Here is a 21768-nt window from a genome sequence, read left to right on the forward strand (position 1 = left end):
TTGACTGAGTCTGGGACAAGAGAATCATTTGTTCTGAGGCAATCTAGAGAGTCACAGCCTAATGCTTATAGTCAGTATAGTAAAACTTCATTCTGCACACATCCAACTCTGTCTCCTTGGTAGCAGGCTCAAAGAAGATCTGGTGGTTAGATCAATTGTCAGTCAGACCTACCCATTCTCTCCAACATTTTACAGACAGAAGCCAGGTCACTGATCCCTGGAGAATGTCAGAGTGGGCTCAAAAGTTATAAATGAGGAAGAACATCCAAGATAGAAAGGTCTGTAGTAGTTTGCTGTTGCCTGACCTCACTGGAAAGGGCAAGATTCATCCCCTCCTCTCCTTTCAGATGAGTTAAATTTATGCAAACTACGTTTGCACTTTGAACTGAGCTTTTGATAAATGAAATAAGCTGCGGATAAAGGGAGAAATTGGGAGAAGGATAGAGAAGCAGGGACATTTTACAAAGTAGTTAGAAAAATGGACTGAGAGTATTAATTAGGACCATCCCCCTACAAAACAAGCACTATCGGTAAATATGAATAGATGGCATCTCATAAGTTACTACTCTTCAAGAGTGTTATGCGTGTTTTTGTGTTATATATGAAGTTTCAGCTATAGCAGTCATGGGACTCAGCGTGCCTGTGGGCTTCTCTTACTAGGCATTTTGGTCTCTAACTAGATCAGTGTTTCCCAGCCTGGGAGCTGGGACCCTGAGGGGGGTTGCAAGGGGGTGTTAGAGGGGTTGCCAAAGACCATCAGAAAACACAGTATTTTCTGTTGGTCATGGGGATTCTGTGTGCCAAGTTTGGACCATTTCTATCATTGGTGTGGTTCAACATACTCTTTGATTGTTGTTGTTCATTCGTTCAGTCTTCTCCGACTCTTCATGACCTCATGGACCAGCCCACGCCAGAGCTCCCTGTCGGGCGTCACCACCCCCAGCTCCTTTAAGGTCAGTCCAGTCACTTTAAGGATGCCATCCATCCATCTTGCCCTTGGTCGGCCCCTCTTCCTTTTACCTTCCATCTTCTTTGATTGTAGGCGAACTATAAATCCCAGCAATTACAGCTCCCAAATGTCAAGGTCTATTTTCCCCAAACTCCACCAGTGTTCACATTTTGGCATATTGAGTATCCGTGCCAAGTTTGGTCCAGATCCATCATTGTTTAAGTCCACAGTGCTCTCTGAATGTAGGTGAATTACAACTCCAAAACTCAAGGTCAATGGCCACCAAATTTATTTATTATTTATTTATTTACTGTATTTGTATACCGCCTTTCTCAGCCTATCGGTGACTCAAGGCCACCAAACCCCTCCAATATTTTGTGTTGGTCATGGGAGTTCTATGTGCCAAGTTTGGTTCAATTCCATTGTCAGTGGAGTTCAGAATGCTCTTTTGTTGTAGGTGGACTATAAATCCCAGCAACTACAACTCCCAAATGACAAAATCAATCTCCCCCCCCCCCCCGCAACCCCACCAGTATTCAAATTTGGGCGCATTTGGTATTTGTGCCAAACTTGGTCCAGTGAATGAAAATACATCCTGCCTATCAGAGATTTACATGACAATTCCCCTTAGTAGCAAAATTGCAGTTGTGAAGTAGCAACAAAAATAATGTTATGGTTGGGGGTCACCACATGATGAGGAACTGTATTAAGAGGTCGCAACGTTAGGAAGGTTGTGAACCACTGAACTAGATGGGAATAGCAATTACAGCAACGTCAGTGTTGCACTGTGGTCTGATAAGGGAGGAGAAGCCTTCCTGTTGCTGTATTATAAGATTCCCTCCCAGTGTTATCATTGTTTTATAAAACAGTTTGATTGGAGAAATGGTATGTGAAAGGAGCTGGATAACATTCTCACTTCTGGGATTGCTAGGCAGCAGATGAGGCTCAAGGTCAAAGTAGATTAGCACATATTTAGAACAGATGGAAGAGGTGAAGAGCATCTGTTTCTCCTAACATCTGTTTCTCATAACATGTGATTGTCTTCATGGTCACGTCTAATATTTAGAATGATTTGTAACGTGATTAGTTATTGGAAGGTAAAGATGGACTTAATTTGCAAGCCTAGTTACTGAGATGAATCTCTGAGGAAATCCCATTGTGTGTATATTGGGGAGATGGAGATGACAGATGAATCATAAGGAGCACCTGATTTGTTTACATGCTTAGTTTGATGTTAATTCTCCTGTACCTTTTCTGATGGTATATGGATTTGCAAACTTGTTCATTTACCTCATTGAAGACATTTACACATGTACTCCACTCCAATTTTCCCCAAGACATTTTGTTTTCGGAAACGAACATCAAAATGATTAGAAGAACAGTTGAAATTTACTCGAGTACTGATTTGCAGCATTTCAATAAGCCTACTGTATATACTGGAGCATATGTCAACCACATGTATAAGTTGAGGACAGGTTTTGGACCAAAATTTTGGATTTTGATAGATAAATCAAAGCCATTCCACAGAAAAAGAAAAGCAAAATTTAATAATTACACAAGCCTTTGTTTTCTCTGTCTTTTAAAGGATGCTACTTTTTCTGAACCCAGCACACCTGACTCTGGTCCTGCAGAGCTACCATCTAAAAGTGGTCCATTTCAAACAATAAACCATATTATAACAGTAAGTATTGGTGGATGATATGAACAAGAGGGAAAATGAATTCCTATGATCTGAGGTGTTTTAAAATATAGACCAATACTTATACAGATAAATTGGTGCTTCCACCCTTCAGCAGTGGAACTCTCTACCCCAAAGTGTGGTGGAGGCTCCTTCTATGGAGGCTTTTAAACAGAGGCTGGATGGCTATCTGTTGGGGGTGCTTGGAACGCAATTGTCCTGTTTCTGAGCAGGGGGTTGGAATGGATGGCCCATGAGGTCTCTTCCAACTCTATGATTCTATGAGTCTGTTCCTTGACACTGAAATTTACTTTTCCTGTCTATAGTTTGTTTACTGATACCAGATATCAGTACAAGATAGCCAATCTATTAAATTCAGCCATATCTCCTTCCCATATTTCATTATCACACAAGAGGGATCTGTGCTGTATTTTCATGCCTGCTGTCTTGTGTTATTGGTTTACTCCTCAACATGTATCGAGGGGCCTGCATTTTTGCAGTGGAAAAGGTAAAGAAGCCAGGAAAGGGACGGACTTTTTCCTGGCTCTCCTTATTGCTTGGGACTAACGATCTTGTCGCTGGGTGAAGCAGGGCAGAACTGGAGCATCCCGTGAGCCCATGTCTCACGTAATTGGGAGGAGTGGGAGACCCAGCACCCCACACCCTGCATCACCTAAATGGAGATTTCATTGATCCCATGAGGGAAGTGTCACTCATGGATTCCTATGGCAACATGGGAAGCCTCCTGTGTTTCTTTGGCTGCGGCATGCTCCAGTTCTGCCCTGCTTCACCCATGGATCCCCACTGGCATTGTTTGATGGGAGCCTGTGAACTCCATGGATGATGCAAAGCTGAAATATGCCGCCAAAATCCTGCCCTTGTGATGACATCGTTAAACACAACCAGAGCCTTTGTTTATTTATTTATTTATTTATTTATTTATTTACAACATTTATATGCTGCCCTTCTCACCCCGAAGGGGACTCAGAGCGGCTTACTATATACACACACACACACACACACACACACACACACACAATATATATTATAGTATTAGCATAGTATGATATCAGTATTAAATATTACTATATTGTACTATATCATTATATTGTAATATTATTAGTAATATTACATGTAAAATATAATATCATGCTATTATTATATTGCATTACATTATCATATTATAAATATTATGTGTATATATACAATATATTATGTTATATTGTATTTATTATATTATATTATATTATATTATATTATATTATATTATGGAGCCCCCGGTGGTGCAGTGGGTTAAACCCCTGTGCCAGCAGGACTGAAGACCAACAGGTCGCAGATTCGAATCCAGGGAGAGGCGGATGAGCTCCCTCTATCAACTCCAGCTCCTCATGCGGGGACATGAGAGAAGCCTCCCACAAGGATCAAATCATCCGGGCGTCCCCTGGGCAATGTCCTTGCAGACGGCCAATTCTCTCACACCAGAAGCGACTTGCAATTTCTGAAGTCGCTCTTGACACGACAAAATAAATTATATTATTAGCATAGCACAGGAGATAAGATTTATACACGAGTCCCTCCACTTCAGTGGGGGTTAGGGACACAAAAACCCCCCAAAGCAGGAAAATTCAAACAGAAATTGCTATTTTGTTATCTGAAAGAACAACTCTGTATTAGGGCACTGTTGTAGATTAATGATCCTCTTCAACTGTAATTGAGACACTGTTCCCCCCGCCTCCCAAAAGTCAAAAAGTGGCCCAACAAGTCAGAGAACTAGGCAGAAGGACAGGCCATCAGACTTCAGATGAAATTTAATTAATGATCAAATATGATGGTAATGATGATAAATGGTAATGATGGTAAATATGATGGTAATGATAGATTAGTTGACAGGGAGGTCCTTTATTCTATCAGCACTCCAACTGGTGCTTAAAGAGAGAGCTGTCAAAAATTATTGCAATCCAGTTGCAAAACAATGCATAATGTATTACCCAGCCGAGAAAGTATATTAATAACGAAGAATATTGTGTCATATCCATGTATCCAGTACTTGAGATTTAGCAAATATGTGACACCTAGGTTTAGAAAGAAGAAGAGAGGTTTTTGTGAGTGAATGTTTATGTTGCTTCCACATTTCCCTTGCCCATTTCACTTCTTTTTCTTGCCCTCTCTTGTACCCAAGATACCTCGCATCATCCTAACACGCCCTTCAACTTCAGATGAAGACACTGACCAGTTACCACAAGACCCGGATGATTTTGAGCCAGAGGAAACAGAGAATTCTGAAGGACACCTCTATTCAGACTGTTTAAACAATGCTTTTTACCCTCCTTAATAAAATATTATTTTTAGGAAAAACAACAAGTATCGTGGTATTTATTGTTCTTTTATTGTCACATGGAAAGGTGAAGGAGAAGGGAGAAGATTTGGAGAGGGTGAGAGGAAAGAGCCATGTAATATGGGTGCCAGGGAAGGCAGCTTGTATTTCAGGTCAACTGGGGTGACTCAAGGTAGCTAAGAGGGAAGAAAGAATGTGCTTGGCAGTATTTATCTACATACAAACAAAGAAAAAACAAAACACTTCACAGCTGCTTCTCTGTACCTAACAACCTTGAGGTACTGGTGAATAGGTACTTAAGACTTTCATAATATTTAATGGACCATATCCGAGGACAATCTTGCCTTGTATGGACATTTTTCATGTTTCTAATTGAAAGAAAGTCACAAGCAAATGGCTTTTCTCTAGCAAGCACAATGTGATATATATATATATATATATATATATATATATATATATATATATATATATAGAGAGAGAGAGAGAGAGAGAGAGAGAGAGAGAGAGAGAGTATTATGGATTTCTCTGCTTCTACTTCTCAAGAAGCATGCATAAATAAAGGTACAGGTGAGAAATAGTAGTTGTTTGGGTCAATGCTTTTGAGTTTAGAAGAGGATAGTAGGTGGCATTTTTTTCCTAACATTTCCATAACTGCCACCATATTTATTCCTATTGGCTACAACTGAGAACTCCTTTCCTGTGAAATCTCTGTGGACCAACAATGGCGCTGGTTTACCACATTCAGTAGTCCTTCCCTAGGAGCTTTGCAATTCAGTCTGCACCCCCATCCATCCAAAATAATAGCTGACATGGGCAAAGGTTGATGGGACCCATCCTTCAAAATGCTAGAACAGTGGTTCCCAACCTTTTTTGGCTTGCAGAGCCCTTTTAGACACAATTTCTATGGCAGAACACCTTAGGCTTGCCCTGTGTCTTAGAAGTTAATGGTGTTTAGGTGTAGTGTTACAGGGGGAGGAAGAGGGGATAGATAGTAAGGGAATGTAAAGTAAAGAGATATCAAAACGATTGTGCAATGTCCATGCAATGAAACTGTATTTTAAAAACTTTGAAATTTACCATAATATCTCAATTTATTGTCAACTACCACCAACTTGGTGAATTTCCATTCGGAATATAATTTCTAGTTTTCTTACTTTGGTTCTCCTTTTTTTCTTATTTTTTATTTCATTCAGTTTTTATTTATTTTAATTTTTGGAATGGCCCTGAAAAGTGCATGGGGAGCCTTTAGGGCTCTGTGGAGCAGAGGCTGGAAACCACTGGCCTAGAACATTAGGTGTAAGGCATGTCATGCTCTTTATTTTATTTTTCCGTATCTCGCCTCACACTCCTCTATAGTGCAGCAAGCAGCATTGTCCAAAGACTGACAGCAGCAGTTGTTGCCATAGGAATGTGGAGTGTGATCCCTTGCACGATTATGCTCCCCCTCATCCCCAGATACCATGTCAGCTGAAAGGTAAGAACGTTGCCGAGAACAGCAGACAAAGTCTGTGTTTCATTTCCAAGTGCAACATGGAATGCCATGCAGAACTTCATTTCAGTTGGGTTACCACTGTTTGGGCTTATGTTTGGGAACATATTTTAAATTACTGAACTTCCTGACATAATGATGTAGGAAAGAGACCTCTGATCATGCTCATACCACTTCATCACACTAAAGAAAAAATCCACTTAAAATCTGGTTTCTGCCTCCTGCAGAATTCTGGGGTTTGTAGTTTAGGAGGCTCCTCCCTAAACTACAAACCCCATAATTCTGCAAGAGGCAGCAACTGGATTTTAAGTAGATTTTAGCCTTACTTGGGGAAATTCATGCTTTTAACAGTGTGGAAAGAGCAATTTTTCATTAATTTTCAGCTGAAAATCAAGGTGAGAGCAGGAAGAATTTGGTGGCAGTAAGGGCATCCAGGGCAGAGAGAGGAGGAAGAGAAGGAAAACACATAGTCTGAATAATAAGGTTCTGACTCACAATTGCTGAATATGTGGCAGGAATGTGAAGAAAAGTTTCATAATCCATGAAGTCTTTAGAATATGAAGTGTAAGTAAAAATGACTGGCCTGCAGATGTAGTATCAGTCAGGCAGGAAAAACTTATTATTGTATCTCATTTCTGTTCTGTTCTTTTTTTGCCAGTGAGATGTTTTAATATGACAGCTATTTTTTAAATCATCAGATATATAGTTGTATCATGTTGCAACCCACCTTGTCAAGTCCCATTCCATGAAATGGGGGTGATATATACACTAAAATAAAACATTGAAGCAGAACTGGCTAAATCGATTGACAGAAAGTTTGTCATGAGTGGCTGAGTTTACTTTCTGGAGGATTTGCCTGAAGGAGACGTTGCCTTATTCCTACTTTGTACAGCTGTTTCCATGTACTAAGGGAAACTTCTGTACTAAGAGGACCTGCTCTTTGTATGCAATGCTATTAATAACATGCAAGAAGGTTATTTTAGGCCAGGGGAGCATGTGGCCTATCTGATGTTGAATCTCTACTCCTATCATTTCTTATTATTGTCTAGGTTGGTGAGGCTGATTAGACCTTCAATGCAAAAAAATCTGGAGGGACATATTAGAAAAGGGCTTGGGGACCCGCCAATGCCCAAGTTATTTGAAAAAGGCATTGTTTGTTTTGAGGTATTAGATAATATCAGTCAGTAAGTTGTAGCTCTGTTTCTAAGAAAAAAGTCAGTCTTTCCTGTTGCTTTTTAAAATGAATGCTGCCATTAGAAAATGCATAAGGATGTGGGTAACTAACTGCAATTCCCAAAATTGTTGGCCAATCGCCCCCAAACCCCAACTGCATGCACAGTTGGCCATGTTGGGTCAGTGTGCCAGGTTTGGTCCAGATCTCACATCAGCTGTGTTCAGTGCTCTCTTGATGTAGGTGAACGACAACTCCCAAATGCCAAGGATAATCACCTCCAAACCCCGCCCATTTGCACAGATGGCTATGTTTTGTCTGTGTGCCAAGTTTGGTCCAGATCTATTGTTGGCTGGGTTCAGTGCTCTCCAGATAAGTGTGAACTACAATTCTTGAGTCCAAGGTCACTCACCCCCAAACCATTCACCCCCAAATCAGCAAATTCCTGTTTGCTGTGTGCCATAGGAAGGGGTAGGAAAGGGTTAGGGAGAGCTAGTGTGTGGAGTCATGCAAATTCCACACCCAGGGAGAGAGAAAGGGATGTCCATTCTGGTCGAAAAACAGAATATCTAGGATGAAATTGTTCCCGAATGAAAGCCTTCACTTGTGTGGTGGGTAGTATGGTGTTTGGGGATGACATTGACATTGACACCTGCTGTAACCTGCAATGTCCTTGGATGGAGTGCTTTTAGTGGCTCCTCAGCACTGTGGGTTATAGTGGACACCTCTGTCACATACACACATGTCATTGGGATTTTAGAGTCATTCTGAATACCATGGCCAAACATGCAGCATAGCAATAGATTTGATCTGCATTAGTGACTTTGATAGCAGTCTGAGTCAGAAAAAGTATCATATGAATTGAACTTTCTTCTGTTGCTAGCCTGCTTGCTCAGTTCCCATTGTTACGCGAGGTATTTTCTTTGCTACCTTTTGCAGAAGGTTTTTTGGAAAATTCTTTTTTTTTTACAGTAAAGTCCTCAAATCTGTAAGGTCTTGTGGCCGTTGATAATTTGTGTAGTGGCATGTGTTTAGACATCTTTTCTTGTTAGCTAGAGGAAAACATGAATTCTTTTCACAATCCTGCCATTTATTCATCAGTTGTGAGTCAGAACCTTAACATCCCAAATCTCTGTTTTCTCTTCTCTAGTTGAGTAAATTAACAAGGTCCAAATTGGTTGAGACTTGATTACATTACCATAAGCACAACCTGAACATCATGTGTTTTGAGAATTTCTGGCAGAGTCTTATCATAGGCATATACTTGTTTTTCATCATCTCAGTCAAAGGACATTTAGCATAATGCCGAATTTTTAAACTTTGTTTATGTTTTTAAATACATGTTAACTGTACCCTCAACTAGCTTCTGACACAACAAATAAATAAATAAATCATCTCGGGACCTTGTAAAGTGCAATCAATAAGATGCACCTGGCATCCTTTTTAGTATTTGTAAGATTATAAAATGAATGTATAAACCTGTAAATTTTGGGATTCATGTTTGTGGGCACTAATGCCTGAATGTGATCCCAGAAGCCCAACGCTTAAGCCAAGCAGTGGCCAATTGAAGGATTTATGAGGCACTGCCAACAAAAGCTTTGGGCAATGTTCCCTGTCACAAGGCAGGTTGAAAGGAAGAGTCATAGCTAGATTTCAGGGTGTCCTTCCAGTTGTCGATGACTGGGACAACGCTGCAGTCATCTTCCTTCCTAATTAATAGCATCTCTGAAACCTTTCATCTGAGATACTCCCTGGATTAAGAGGTAGGTATTTGGGCAATAGTATTGGAAGAAGTACTTATGGCAATGGAAATCCTTCACCATCAGGGGCGGCTCAACCCACTACGCAAAGTAAGCATTTGCAGTATAATTGATTTTGCCCAGGGGCACTCTTGAGGCACTCTTGAAGCGCTCTTGGGGGAAAATAGACCTTGACATATGCGAGTTGTAGTTACTGGGATGTATAGTTCACCTACAATCAAAGAGCATTCTGAACTCCACCAATGATGGAATTGAACCAAATATGGCACACACAACTCCCACAATGAACAGAAAATATATATCAGTGATTGGTTTGGGGAGGGGGGGGGGTGCCAAAATACTGTTTGCTTACCATTGAAAATTACCTAGGGCTGCCTCTGTTCACCATTGCTGTGTCTGCTGATGCAGGAGCTCAGCCTTTAAATCCACATTTCTTGTAAAATCTTAGTAACTCTTGAGATCTAAACATATTTATTTTGGGGAAACTGAAGGACAAACTAGGCATATTTTACTGAGAGATGAGTATTAAATAAGACATACTTGGGACATTTTTCTGTTAGTAAAAGTGTACCACCTTTCTACAAGCATGACATGTATATATATGTATCTTGTGAAGTTAGTACATATATTTTCAAGTGATAAGAAAACTAAACCAAAATATTAACCATAGTAAAAGATAATGGCTGGATTCTTGCTGTATTTGCATAAGCATATTTATGTTGGTGGAAATTAGAATTGAGAAATTGCAAAACATCTGTATCCAATAGAGGGATTCATTACATTATTAATTAGCATACAATGTGACTGGGGCACAGTGCAACAAATGTGCAATGCTTTGGGTTTGCTACACGTCGCTTTGGTGAGCACTGAGCACCAATGGACACTGTGCACTCTTGCCTGTGTTTTTTTTTCCAGATCTTCACAGTTCAGTAACTTCTTTAGAGCCTCTGCTTTTTAACTAAATGTATGCAAAGTTACATTATGTTCAAGGTAATATAGGATTCCAACTAATGTCAATGCCTGACGGTCTCTAAATTCAGTGTGAAAGAAACTCAGGGAAAAAAGAGGTTTATTTCTGTCTAAATTCTATTAGTGAGGAGAAGCCCCCAGTGGTGCAATGGGTTAAACCCTTGTGCTGGCAGGAATGAAGATCAACAGATCGGAGGTTCGAATCCAGGGGGAGCATGGATGAGCTTCCTCCATCAGCTCCAGCTCCCCATGCAGGGACATGAGAGAAGCCTCCCACAAGGATAGTAAAACATCAAAACATCTGGGCGTCCTCTGGGCAATGTCCTTGCAGAAGGCCAATTCTCTCACACCAGAAGCAACTTGCAGTTTCTCAAGTCACTCCTGATATGGAAAAAAATAGTGAGTAAACTTGTAGAAATAGTAAATTATTGCAGTGCTGCTTTACTAAAGATTTCCTGTTTTGGACACTGCACAGAAGTTCCTATTTCATGCTAGCCTAGCAAAACACTTGGCCTGCTCTTATTGTTTTGCATTTTTAAAGTATTTGTGGCTAGTTGAGTCTAGAATGTGTGTTGTTTAACAGGCATCTACTCACTTTCATTATCATGTTCATGATATTTATGAAGATACACAAATAGTGCTGGAGAAACCCAAAGGCCTTTTTACTGCAATGTGTGAAAACACCCATAGACATGTTGTTCTGTTACTGGAGCCATGTGTCTCTTGCCTGCCGCTGAGAGCCGCTGCCCAAATGACTGTGAGCCACTTCCAAGGCATCGCAGCTCTATCTGGTGTAGCAACCAATGGGTTTGTTGTTGTTGTAAACCTTGGAATCTGTCTCAGAGCCAGGGAATGAGTCCCCTCCCAGCTGAGTTGCTAATATCGGACGCCTGACTTTATCAGCAGACATGAACTTTTGCCAGGTTATTCTACTAGAACGATCAAGACAATGCATCCACATTTGCAAGTGTGTGTGTATATATATGTGCACCGTATTTACAGGGTGTGTCTATCTATCATCTATTAATCTTTTGTAGTGGCTCTCAGCGTTTGGTTCCTCAGTTGTTTTGAATGTCAGTTCCTGGAATCTATTGCCATCGTTCATACTAGTGGAGGCCTCTGAGAGTTTTACAAAATATCTAGAACAGCCATTCCCAACATTTATTCCATAGAACCCTACAGTACGGCAACAACATCGTAGAAGTTCAATGAACAATCATATATATATATATATATATATATATATATATATATATATATATATACGCACACACACACACACACACACGGGGTGGGAGGCAATAGGAATGGAGTCAAAGGGACCAGAGGAAGATCTGTTCAGTTGGCTGGCATTAGGCTTAGATCACTATCACACTAAAGCCTGTTATCAGTGCTTTAGTACTGTCATGCATCCATCAGATGACAGCAGAATTAAAATTGTGGCTTCAAGTGGGCCTAAAAATAGCACAATATTCCCCTTAAATCTCTATCTGATGTTTGTCTCCACAAAGAAAATGTTCATATGTGTTTAGATTCTCAACACTGTTTAGTTAGCCATTTCCTTTTTTCTCCTTTCTTTTTAAAGTGGCTCCAGATTTTGCCTTTTGCATTGGTGGTTTCCTGTAATATCCTATGAGTCAGTTACTACAAAAGTAGTTTTCATTGCCTTGGTGTCTTTAATTACTGTTTTCATCTTTGTGAGAAGCAATTGTAATGCTTTTTATTTTATTTTAAAGAAATACAGTGCTACCTTGACTTAAGAGTTTAATTCGCTCTGTGACCAAGCTCTTAACTCTAAGCACTCTTTTCTCAAAGCTATTTAAATGCTGTTAATCCATTCCACTGCCCCCATTTTTGTTACATGGTTTTAAATAAGAAAATTTACTTTATAAATAACAAATAATGTATACATACACATTCATATGGAACAATAAATAAATAAAGATCAATGACAGAAGCACAAAATTGTGGCAAGGAAACACAAAGCACAAAGTGAAGAGACAGAAGCATTGTTTTCTTCATACTGTACTACTCATTCCAGCCTCCCTCCCTTGCTCTCTCCCCCTCCCTCTCTTCATGGAGTCAAACATACCAGGAATAAAAACCACACAAAATCAATTAAGCCAATGTTCCTCAAAGCGGACAAGAGCAAAACAGACAGCAATCTCCCAAAGTGGACAATAGCATGAGGAACAGAGGCATGAGGCACTGAGGCTGCTCCCTTGAAGCCTGAAAGCCCCGTACTCTCGCTCTAACACTGTCTTTGGCTGTATCTCTTAAAATGCCGATCTTATGTCAAAGAAAAACTCAGGCCGAGCAACAGCTCTCAGCTCAAGTTGGGATGCTCTTAAGTAGAGGTTCCACTGCACTATAAACAATAACAGGTGGCTTGATCTGTTAAATTACACCTAAAACAATTCTGCTAACGAGAAACTTTTCTTTAAAACCATCAATGTAATATATGGGGAAATGACTTCTGTTTTCCTATGTTGCTCTGATTTGTTTTCATTGCCTCTGCAGTAATGTGCAAGAGCAATGAATAACTTACAATTTTAATTGGGCAATACATTTCTCTGCATAAGACTAGCTCATTTGTATATCTGACTGAATAATCAAAGACGAACATTTTGAGAGTGGATTTTGGTCCTGTGTTCACCATTCCAGTTTTAATTATTTTTGCGTAGTTTCCCACCAATTAACATGCCCACTTCAAAGGACTGATGACATCCTGCCTTGATCTTGTAATCAGCAGATTACTACAGAAAATTGGCACAAATTGAAGAAAGTTGAACAATATACTTACCTGATTGCAACAGCACCTAAATGAATTGTAAAATATCACTGGATTAAGCTGCGAGTTGTGTGTGAGATTCCTGGAATGGCTGGTGGGGAGTTGGAGCTTTTATACATATTTATAATGTTGTTTTAATTGTCTCTCTCTGATTCTGTATCTTTGATGTTCCATCTTGTGGAAAGAATAGTATTATTTTCCTTGTCATTATTAGCCTTACAAGTAGGCAAACAAAGTAACTAAAAGTCTTTGTCCATTGCATTCATATGCCTATAGAAACAACAGAAAATTTTACAAAGTGGGCAACAGGAGAAACTTTTGTAATATGTATAACTGTGACGAAAATTCATAATTTAATATATATGTTATGCCAAAACCTCATTGTTTCAGTTTAAACCACTGCAAAATGATTTTGAGTATGTGTTTCTCCTTTCAATCTTCTTATACATTGTTGTTTTTGTTTGTTGTCGTTGTTAAACTGCTGCTTGGAGTTGTGAAGCTAAATACCCTGAAAGGTTGAAAGCAAAGCTTATGCAGTAATGTCTCAGTTGGTCTCAAACAGACAGATTTATCTAGCCTGGACCTTATCATTACCACCTCTTGGGTTGCAACATGATCCTTACCATGTTGGGATCTGATTGCCATATCTATTGAATTCAGCCAGATCAGACCTCATTAGAACTTTGTTTAACAAACTTGTCTGATTTACAAAAATCCCTCAGTTTCTTCCTACTGCTCTGGAAAAAAAATTGAGATAAAAAATAAAATTGCATATGGAAGAAAAAGAAACTGGTAGATTTCCCCCTTCCTTAATTTCAAATAATTAGCATGGCATGACGATAAAGTACGACTCATTGGATGCCAACATGGCATTTATTGTTATCTGAAGCCAGTTGCCTGCCTCCCTGCCAGGGTTCTATTTGTGAATTTTCTCAGTCTATAAATGGAAACCCAGCTAACAAGAAATTATCATCTGGACAGCCTGATACAGTTCAGTCTCACAACCTGAGTATGTGCAGTCATGGTGCCTGGGAAGTCACGACTTGATGGGATCTGAATCTTTTTCTGCTTTGGGAATGGACTTAGGAAAACATAAGGGAGAAGCTTCAACAAGAAACACTGTGTGGAAGGAGAAAATGAAGGTACGGTGTGGTTTTGCCTTGGGATAATTGGGTTAAATCTTGGAAGTACTGAGAGCAAGGGGGGAAAGTAGCTGCTGCATAGCAAAGAAGTTCCATCCAGTTGCTATTTTGATACTTCCTCAAGTCAATGACCTTGAAATTTAATGAGTTGAATAACTGTGTGTTGAAATTAAATGATGCTATAGTATTTCAGCATGCTCTTGTAGTGTTGCTATAGGCAGTTCAGAATGGAGAAGTCATTTATTAAACATGGGATTAAAAGAATAAGTGTTATGATTCAGTGTGTCTTACAACTTGCTCTGTGTTGTATCCATTAGATATCTAACACCGAAGACTGAGTAGAGTTCTGCAAGGGAAAGTTAAGGAGCAAAATGACACTGTTGTTTACTATATTTACTCTATTGAAAACAACTCCATAGTAATAAATGACATTTACGTGTGCCAAAAGGAGTTTCCCCAGTGGCATGAAGGCGCCATATTATTCTTGACCCTGAAAATTGATAAGCTAGTTGGCAGTCACTGCCACTGAATGACGAATTAGAAAAGGTATCACATTCTTGAGTATGAAAACAACACAATCTCTGACAGAACTGTCTTCTTCACTGGATTTTTTTTCTTGAACTTTCTGCTGTAATCACCACTCCATCAAAATATGTAAAAATAATTTCTGATCAACGCTTGCAAAAAAATTCACTAAAGATATCTACTGGCTCTTTGGTTGAGGCCTTTCCATTAGTCATAATCACCTTCTCCACATTTTGTGTCACATTACTTAAGCTAAGACTCATTAACCTAGTGACCCAGGAGCAAGGCCACAACCACCTACAAGCTGGACTTAAAATCACTCTTTGGGATTATCACTTACTCGGTGCACATATTGCATCATTATCAAGCAGTAGCAATGACCAAATCAAAGATTCTGAGAGTTAAAGTTGAAAAGAAAAAGAAAAAGAAAGAAAAATAGGAAAAAAGTTTCCCAAACTCTGGTTAGCATTTGAATCTTTTAATAGGCTACAATTGTTTGGAATGATCATCACCTTCTTTCATTTCTTTCATTCTCTTGGTATTAGGGGTACACCTACACTGTAGAATTAATGCACTTTGACACCACTTTAACTGCAATGGCTTGATGCTATGGAATAATAGGAAATGTAGTTTTACAAGATCTTTAGTCTTCTCTGCCAAAGAGAGGTGGCGTCCCAACAAACTGCAAACCCAGGGAGTCTATAGTATTGAGCCACAGCACTTAAAGGGACGTCAGACTGCATTCATTCTATGGCAGTGGTTTTCAACCTGTGGGTCCCCGTGTGTTTTGGCCGACAACTCCCAGAAATCCCAGCCAATTTACAAGCTGTTATGCTTTCTGGGAGTTGAAGGCTGAAACATCTGGGGATCCACAGGTTGAGAATCACTGTTCTATAGTATAAGAACACCCTAAGAAATGTTTGGTTTTGTTTAAGTTGAAGTGGCTTGATTTCAGCTTCAGTCCACATATGTAACTGCAAATGTTCATTTTCTTATGTTGAACCCTGTACATAGTGCTAGCTCATCATAGCTATAGCTACTATAAATGATACACTACTGTACATATTACAAATATTAGGCAGAAAAAAATTCAAAGTGTATAGGAAGCTTTGATATAATGGTAGTCCAAAACCTATTAGAATTATAGGAGAAAATCTTAAGACAGGCAGAGGGCAAAATTCTTCATTTATAGTAAGCTTATTTTTTTTTATGTTGTCAGATTCCTCAATCTTTTCGTTTCTACTTCTGTGTGTTTCCAAATGTCACAACATGTGACTTTACAAAACAACAACCAAGCGGACATGCACTCAAGTTCAGTGACAAGTGTGTTGCAAAAGTTGAGAGTCAGTAGTAGATTTCTATAAGCAGAGTAATCAAATTGGTAAGACAAATTGAACAACATCCTGTCCTATGCTCACTCTACTATGGATCTAGCAGAAAAGAAACAAACATAGGGCCTATTCACATGAGACCTCTTCACATTTTTGCCCGTTTTGACGCTTTTATGCATGGCAAGGACAAAGCCACCCTGAACGCCTTCCCTTTCGCTGGCCGTGTGAAGAGGTCCACAGTCTTATTTACATGAAAATGAAATTTTAATTGCCAATTACTTGTGCATAGTCAAACACATAGTCATATGGAGTTAAGAAAGAGAAGAAAATTGTATTGTTGAAGGCTTTCATGGCTGGAATCACTGGATGTTGCAGGTTTTTTCGGGCTATATGACCATGTTCTAGAGCAGTGGTTCTCAACCTGGGGTCCCCAGATGTTATTGGCCTTCAACTCCCAGAAATCCTAACAGCTGGTAAACTGGCTGGGATTTCTGGGAGTTGTAGACCAAAAACATCTGGGGACCCCAGGTTGAGAACCACTGTTCTAGAGGCATAATCTTCTGACGTTTCGCCTGCATCTATGGCAAGCATCCTCAGAGGTTGTGAGGTGACCTCACAACATCTGAGGATGCTTTCCATAGATGCAGGCAAAATGTCAGGAGAGAATGCCTCTAGAACATGGCCATATAGCCCAAAAAAACCTACAACAACCCAGAGAAGAAAACTGTTTGCAGGTTAGAGCAGTGCAAGAACAGAATGGGTGTGATAAGCAAGCAAACAAAGAAGTGGTCACTCTAATGCAAAATGGTAACTATTGAGTATAAGGTTGCTAAATCTAATACTTATATGCTGACATAGAGCATTATATTCTTGCTCTCCCTTCATTTGAATCTACTGTAGTCTGTCCGTAGACTTATCTCTTTACGTTTCTAATCTCTCACATTCAGGAGGGCATGTTTTTTGGAGCTGGTGTAAGAAGGTGGCACTTTGGGAATTAAACAAATTAATGCAGTCCCATTGGCATGGATAGATTAACTTTGTCTTAATGGCACCCTAATATTTCATACGGGAGGGGAGTTACTATCTTAATTTTAATGTACTGTATATATGTATGAGATGTCAAGGGTTTTTTAATGGCTGATTTGTGCCTAACAGTCTTTTAAAATGGATTTCTAGTTGTGGCTTTCCGACAGCTCTTAAGGATTTTCCTATCACTCAGGCTGGTAATCCTGTTGTAGACCCGGGTGACGTTTGGAATGGGGAAATGGCTATTAACAGGACCTGCCTTTTATGGAATGTGTTACCTCCTTATTGGAACAACTGCACTGGCTTTCAGTTTGTTCCCAGTCTCAGTTCAAAGTGCTGGTAATGACCTTTAAAGCCCTTTATGGCTCAGGATTAGGGTATCTGAAGGACTGCTTTCCCTTCTATAATCCTGTATAAAATAATCAGAGGCCTCCTATATGTCCCAAGAAGACCCAGAAATAGACCTGTTTGGAAACAGGGAGAGGCACTTTGCATACTCTTATGTTCTGGAATTCTATCCCTTCCATAAAATCCAATTCCTTTTATTTATGTCTGACTATATGGAAGAAATATATAAGTTATGGTTAATATTAATCTGAAAGATGTTGTTATATTTCCTCTCTCCACCCTTCTTCTTTTTTATACTGCATGATGTAATTTTTAATTATTTTTGGAGGGAGTTTCAGAGTTTACTTTTGTCTGAGCATATTGGAAGTGACAGGATTCTGCTTGCTCCTTGATTCAACTAAGTATAAACTACTCTGAAATCAGCAATAGAAGTAACTCACAGATGAAGGGGGTATGTTGCATTATATTTAGGAACTTGTCCGGTTCTCTGCAGATAGTGGAGATGGTTTTCAGATACTGCGCTTCTTCAATTCTATGTTTTATGTTTGTCAGCGTCTGAAGTTTTATAGTTTACTGATTTTAATCTATTGTTATATGCTATTTTAGTTATGTGTTGTATTTACTATTTAGTGAGGAATTGCATTTTGCTATATACTTTGTTGTGAATCGCTTTGAGCCCTCCAGGGATTGAGAAAAGCAGTGCATAAATCAAATCAAACAAATAAATAATTTGAAAATGAGCCCCCCCCCATATAAACACATCTAAAAATGGGGTGCATCTTAGAACTGCAGATGGTCTATCTATTTACCGCAAACCCCCCCCCCCAATTTGTGGTACTGAAATTATTATGCATTTCCCAATCAATGGAAGACTATTTGACTAACCATATCTCCCACTATAGATCAACTTGGACACTGTGGTCATCGGAGGAAGCCCTCCTCTCAGTCCCACTCCCGTCCCAAGCACAGCTGGCATGAACAAGAGAAAGGGCCTTCTTCATGGCCACCCTCTACCTCTGAAACTCCCTAAATATGGCCCCCTCCCTCCCCATTTTTAAGAAACAGTAGAAGACATACCTTTGCTCACTGGCTTATGAAGAGGAGGAAGAGTACCCCTGATTAATAGCTACCATCTGTATCCTGTTCGCCCCACCAGCTCTATAGATATCTTGAGCAATGATAAATCTATTTGTCCCCAAGGAACTGGGAAATTGATGCTTCTATTCGATGTTTGATGTTTTGTCTTATGCCTGATATAACAGGTTGCGTTTTTAAAATTTAATTTTAGTTATTAAGTCATAATTTGTTTTTATATGTTGGCTTGCCAAATTTTGTTAGTATGGATGTATCGTTGTTGTTGGGCATTGAATGTTTTCCTTTTATGTTTGGAATCCGCCCTGAGTCTCTCCGGGGAGATAGGGTGGAATATAAATAAATTATAATAGTTATTATTACTATTATTATCTTAGAACTGATGAAATATGATCATTCCACTTTATCTTATGGTTCATGCAATCAAATCCTTCCTCATCCCCAGAACCCCCTTCACGACAATTTTACACTGCTCTATCTCCCAGTGTTTTTAAAACTTTTAATTTTTTATTCTTGAATTTGCCCTGCCCAGTGAATTTTTTCTGTGTTTTGATGCTTGATTTTATATTGCTGTGTTGTCTATTATATTGGCTTTTGCATTTTATGTATTTTATTTTTTGGTTTTGTGATGTTTTTGTGTAATACTGTGTTTATTGTATTGATTGGTGTGGCCTCACGTAAGCTACCCCGAGTCCCCCTGGGGGAGATGGAGTGGGGTATAAATAAAGTGTTGTTGTTGTTGTTGTTGTTGTTGTTAGTCCTTTAAGTCCTCTAAGAAAGGTTTCTTTCTCCCTCCCTCCCTCCCTCCCTCCCTCCCTCCAAAAAGGTGTAACAGTAGCCAGAGCACTCTGTTGTATCTACTTCTCTTCTGATTTGCCCCACAATTACTAAAGTGCCCCATATAACTCAGCAGCTGCCGTGCCAAACACCTGAATGTGTTGCAACTGTGCTGCCCCAGCCAAGTGAAGAGGAGAGTGTTGACTGACATAAAAGGAGGATGGACTTGAAAGTCCCACATCTTCAGCCTGACATTTGTTGCATTCAGTACATGCAGTAAAAATATTTTCCATCTTCTCTTTGAATTTCACATACCTAAATATGTCAGGGTGCTCTTGCCAGTATAATATCCGCAGGGAGAAATTGAAATAGACGCCTGCTAGAGATAAGGTTACAGTCTGACACCTCGGTCCAAAATGTTCATAGCGGCATGACTGCTGGGTGTGGCAGCAGTGTGTTTTGTGAGGTTGGGCTGTTATAGCCAGTTGAAACATAGATATCATCTTAAATATATATTTCTTGGTGCAGTAAACCATTACACTGGGACAGAAAGTAGGACCAGCCCTAAAACTGGACAAAAGGAGGTGCTGCAAAGTAGGGAATGGTCAGTGGTAACTGGTGCTCCTGGTATTGATGGGCAGAAAGCAGATAATGGAGCCAAGCAGTCAAAAGAAAACCTTGTGAGAGGTTATCATGAATGTCTCCATAAGAAGAAAATGACTTGAAGGCACAAAATAACATAAAGACATGAATTCTGCATTTTCTGCTTCCTTGAGAAATGCTTGAATATTATACAAGTCCTTTGTTCCCCTGAAATAGAAACACCATCAATTATTTTGCATAAAAACAAGAATGGAAAGCACTCAGATATGAATGCATTCCATTGGAAAGCTGAAAATTGCAGTCTTGTTGTCCTCTGTAATTTTTTTTTCTTGGGACTGAACAAAGTAATCAAATTATGTCTTCATTGATGGGGGAATGTCCACTTTGGGCTAATAGTATTCTAATAGATCCATACTTTGGTTTAAAAGTTAGCTATTTGGGAGGTATTGGTGGCTGCTATTTTGGTGGTTTTATTCTAAGCTGTATGTAACGGCGCAAGTGGTGCCACCTATGTGTAGAACTGTTAGTTGCAAGATTTAAACTGTTGTATCATGCTTAATCCTGCCCCTTTTACCCTGCTTATGTATAGTTGTATGGATTGGTTACTTACAGCTGTCAATCAGTACTGTTTGGCTCCACATCTTCCTGCAGGAGGGGAGTGCTTCCTTTCCTTTCATTCTGCCATCAGAGTTCCTACCATATGGACGTGAGTAAGAGACTTGACTCTAAAAGACCCTGATTTAAGTTACCTCTTAGCACCAGTTCTGAGGTTTTTTACCCTTGAGACTTGTGCTTCATGTTCAGACCAACCTGAACGACGTTGGAAGTCTGAAGTGCCTTCAAACCGGTTCTTTTAGCACCAAAGGAAGATCCTGAGTCTTCAAAACATAGGCCATCTGAACTGGGGTTGTGGTTTGCTCCGGCATTCACAGCCATTGAGGAAAGAGGAAACTTGGTGAGGCTTCTCAGCTTCAAACACCTTGGACCCAGGACTAATTGAGACTGTAACATATATTTTCCTTCACCCCTCTGAAGTTTCCAGCTCATTGCTTTAAGAAATAACTCTTTGTGATCAATAAAACTTATTTTGAGTTATTTACAGCGTTTTGGGTTTTTGAGAGTTCCAGTTTCCTATAGGAGGGCAAGAAGCAATCCCTTGGGAGAAAGATGCCATGTCCATCCCTCTTTCATTAAGAATAATAGCCCCCAAGTGCGACGGCACACTGTAACAGAACTATTTTGCCAAGTTTGGTCCTGATCGGTCATTAGTTTGGGTCGCAATGCTCTCAGGAAATTAGTGAAGATACTGCAAGTCCCATCATCCATGATCCATCCTCCTACAAAATGCACTAGGACAAAGAGTCGGTCAGGGGGCTCTGTGTGCCAAATTTGATCTTGATCAGTCATTGGTGAGGGTCACAGTGGTCTCAGAAAGTGAGGGTACTGTAAGTCCCATCATTTATAGTCCATCCTTCTACAAGTTGCACTAGGACAAAGAGTGGGTCAGGGGGTTCTGTGTGCCAAGTTTGATCTTGATCAGTCATTGGTGTGGGTCACAGAGGTGTCAAGAAGTGAGTGGAGATACTGCAAGTCCCATCATCCATGGTCCAAACTCTTCAGAACTGCACCAGGATGTAGAGTGAGTCATGGGGGCTCTGTTCTCCGATTTTATTCTCTGAGACAGATCCTTCAGAGCGGGACTAAAATCTGGATGAAATTTAGCAACTATTGTCATGGGAGCAGCTAGCTGTCACTGGCGGTTTGTTATTTTGAGCCTTCAAA

The 21768-nt window shown here is 39.8% G+C and overlaps 2 protein-coding genes across 9 annotated transcripts in view; both read left to right on the forward strand.

Moving 5' to 3' along the window:
• LRRC1 (leucine rich repeat containing 1) overlaps positions 1-4988 on the forward strand; it is a 126713-nt gene extending 121725 nt beyond the window's left edge. For all 4 annotated transcript variants that reach the window (XM_060788221.2, XM_060788202.2, XM_060788215.2 and 1 more), the window contains 2 exons: positions 2535-2630; positions 4807-4988. In XM_060788221.2, the coding sequence (XP_060644204.2) occupies positions 2535-2630; positions 4807-4959 (249 nt within the window). In that variant the 3' untranslated portion in view covers positions 4960-4988. The remainder of the gene's footprint in view (positions 1-2534; positions 2631-4806) is intronic.
• Positions 4989-9323: 4335 nt separating this feature from the next.
• MLIP (muscular LMNA interacting protein) overlaps positions 9324-21768 on the forward strand; it is a 67993-nt gene continuing 55548 nt past the window's right edge. For 2 of the 5 annotated variants that reach the window (XM_060788166.2, XM_067468396.1), the window contains exons 1-2: positions 9369-9385; positions 14124-14284. In XM_060788166.2, coding sequence (XP_060644149.2) covers positions 14189-14284 — 96 coding nt within the window. In that variant the 5' untranslated portion in view covers positions 9369-9385; positions 14124-14188. Of the gene's footprint in view, positions 9386-14071; positions 14285-21768 lie in introns of those variants that run through there. The other 3 variants (XM_067468400.1, XM_067468397.1, XM_067468394.1) reach the window with 3 other exon arrangements.

The sequence above is a fragment of the Anolis sagrei genome, chromosome 1 (genome assembly GCF_037176765.1).
Source record: "Anolis sagrei isolate rAnoSag1 chromosome 1, rAnoSag1.mat, whole genome shotgun sequence".
Lineage (NCBI taxonomy): Eukaryota > Metazoa > Chordata > Lepidosauria > Squamata > Dactyloidae > Anolis > Anolis sagrei.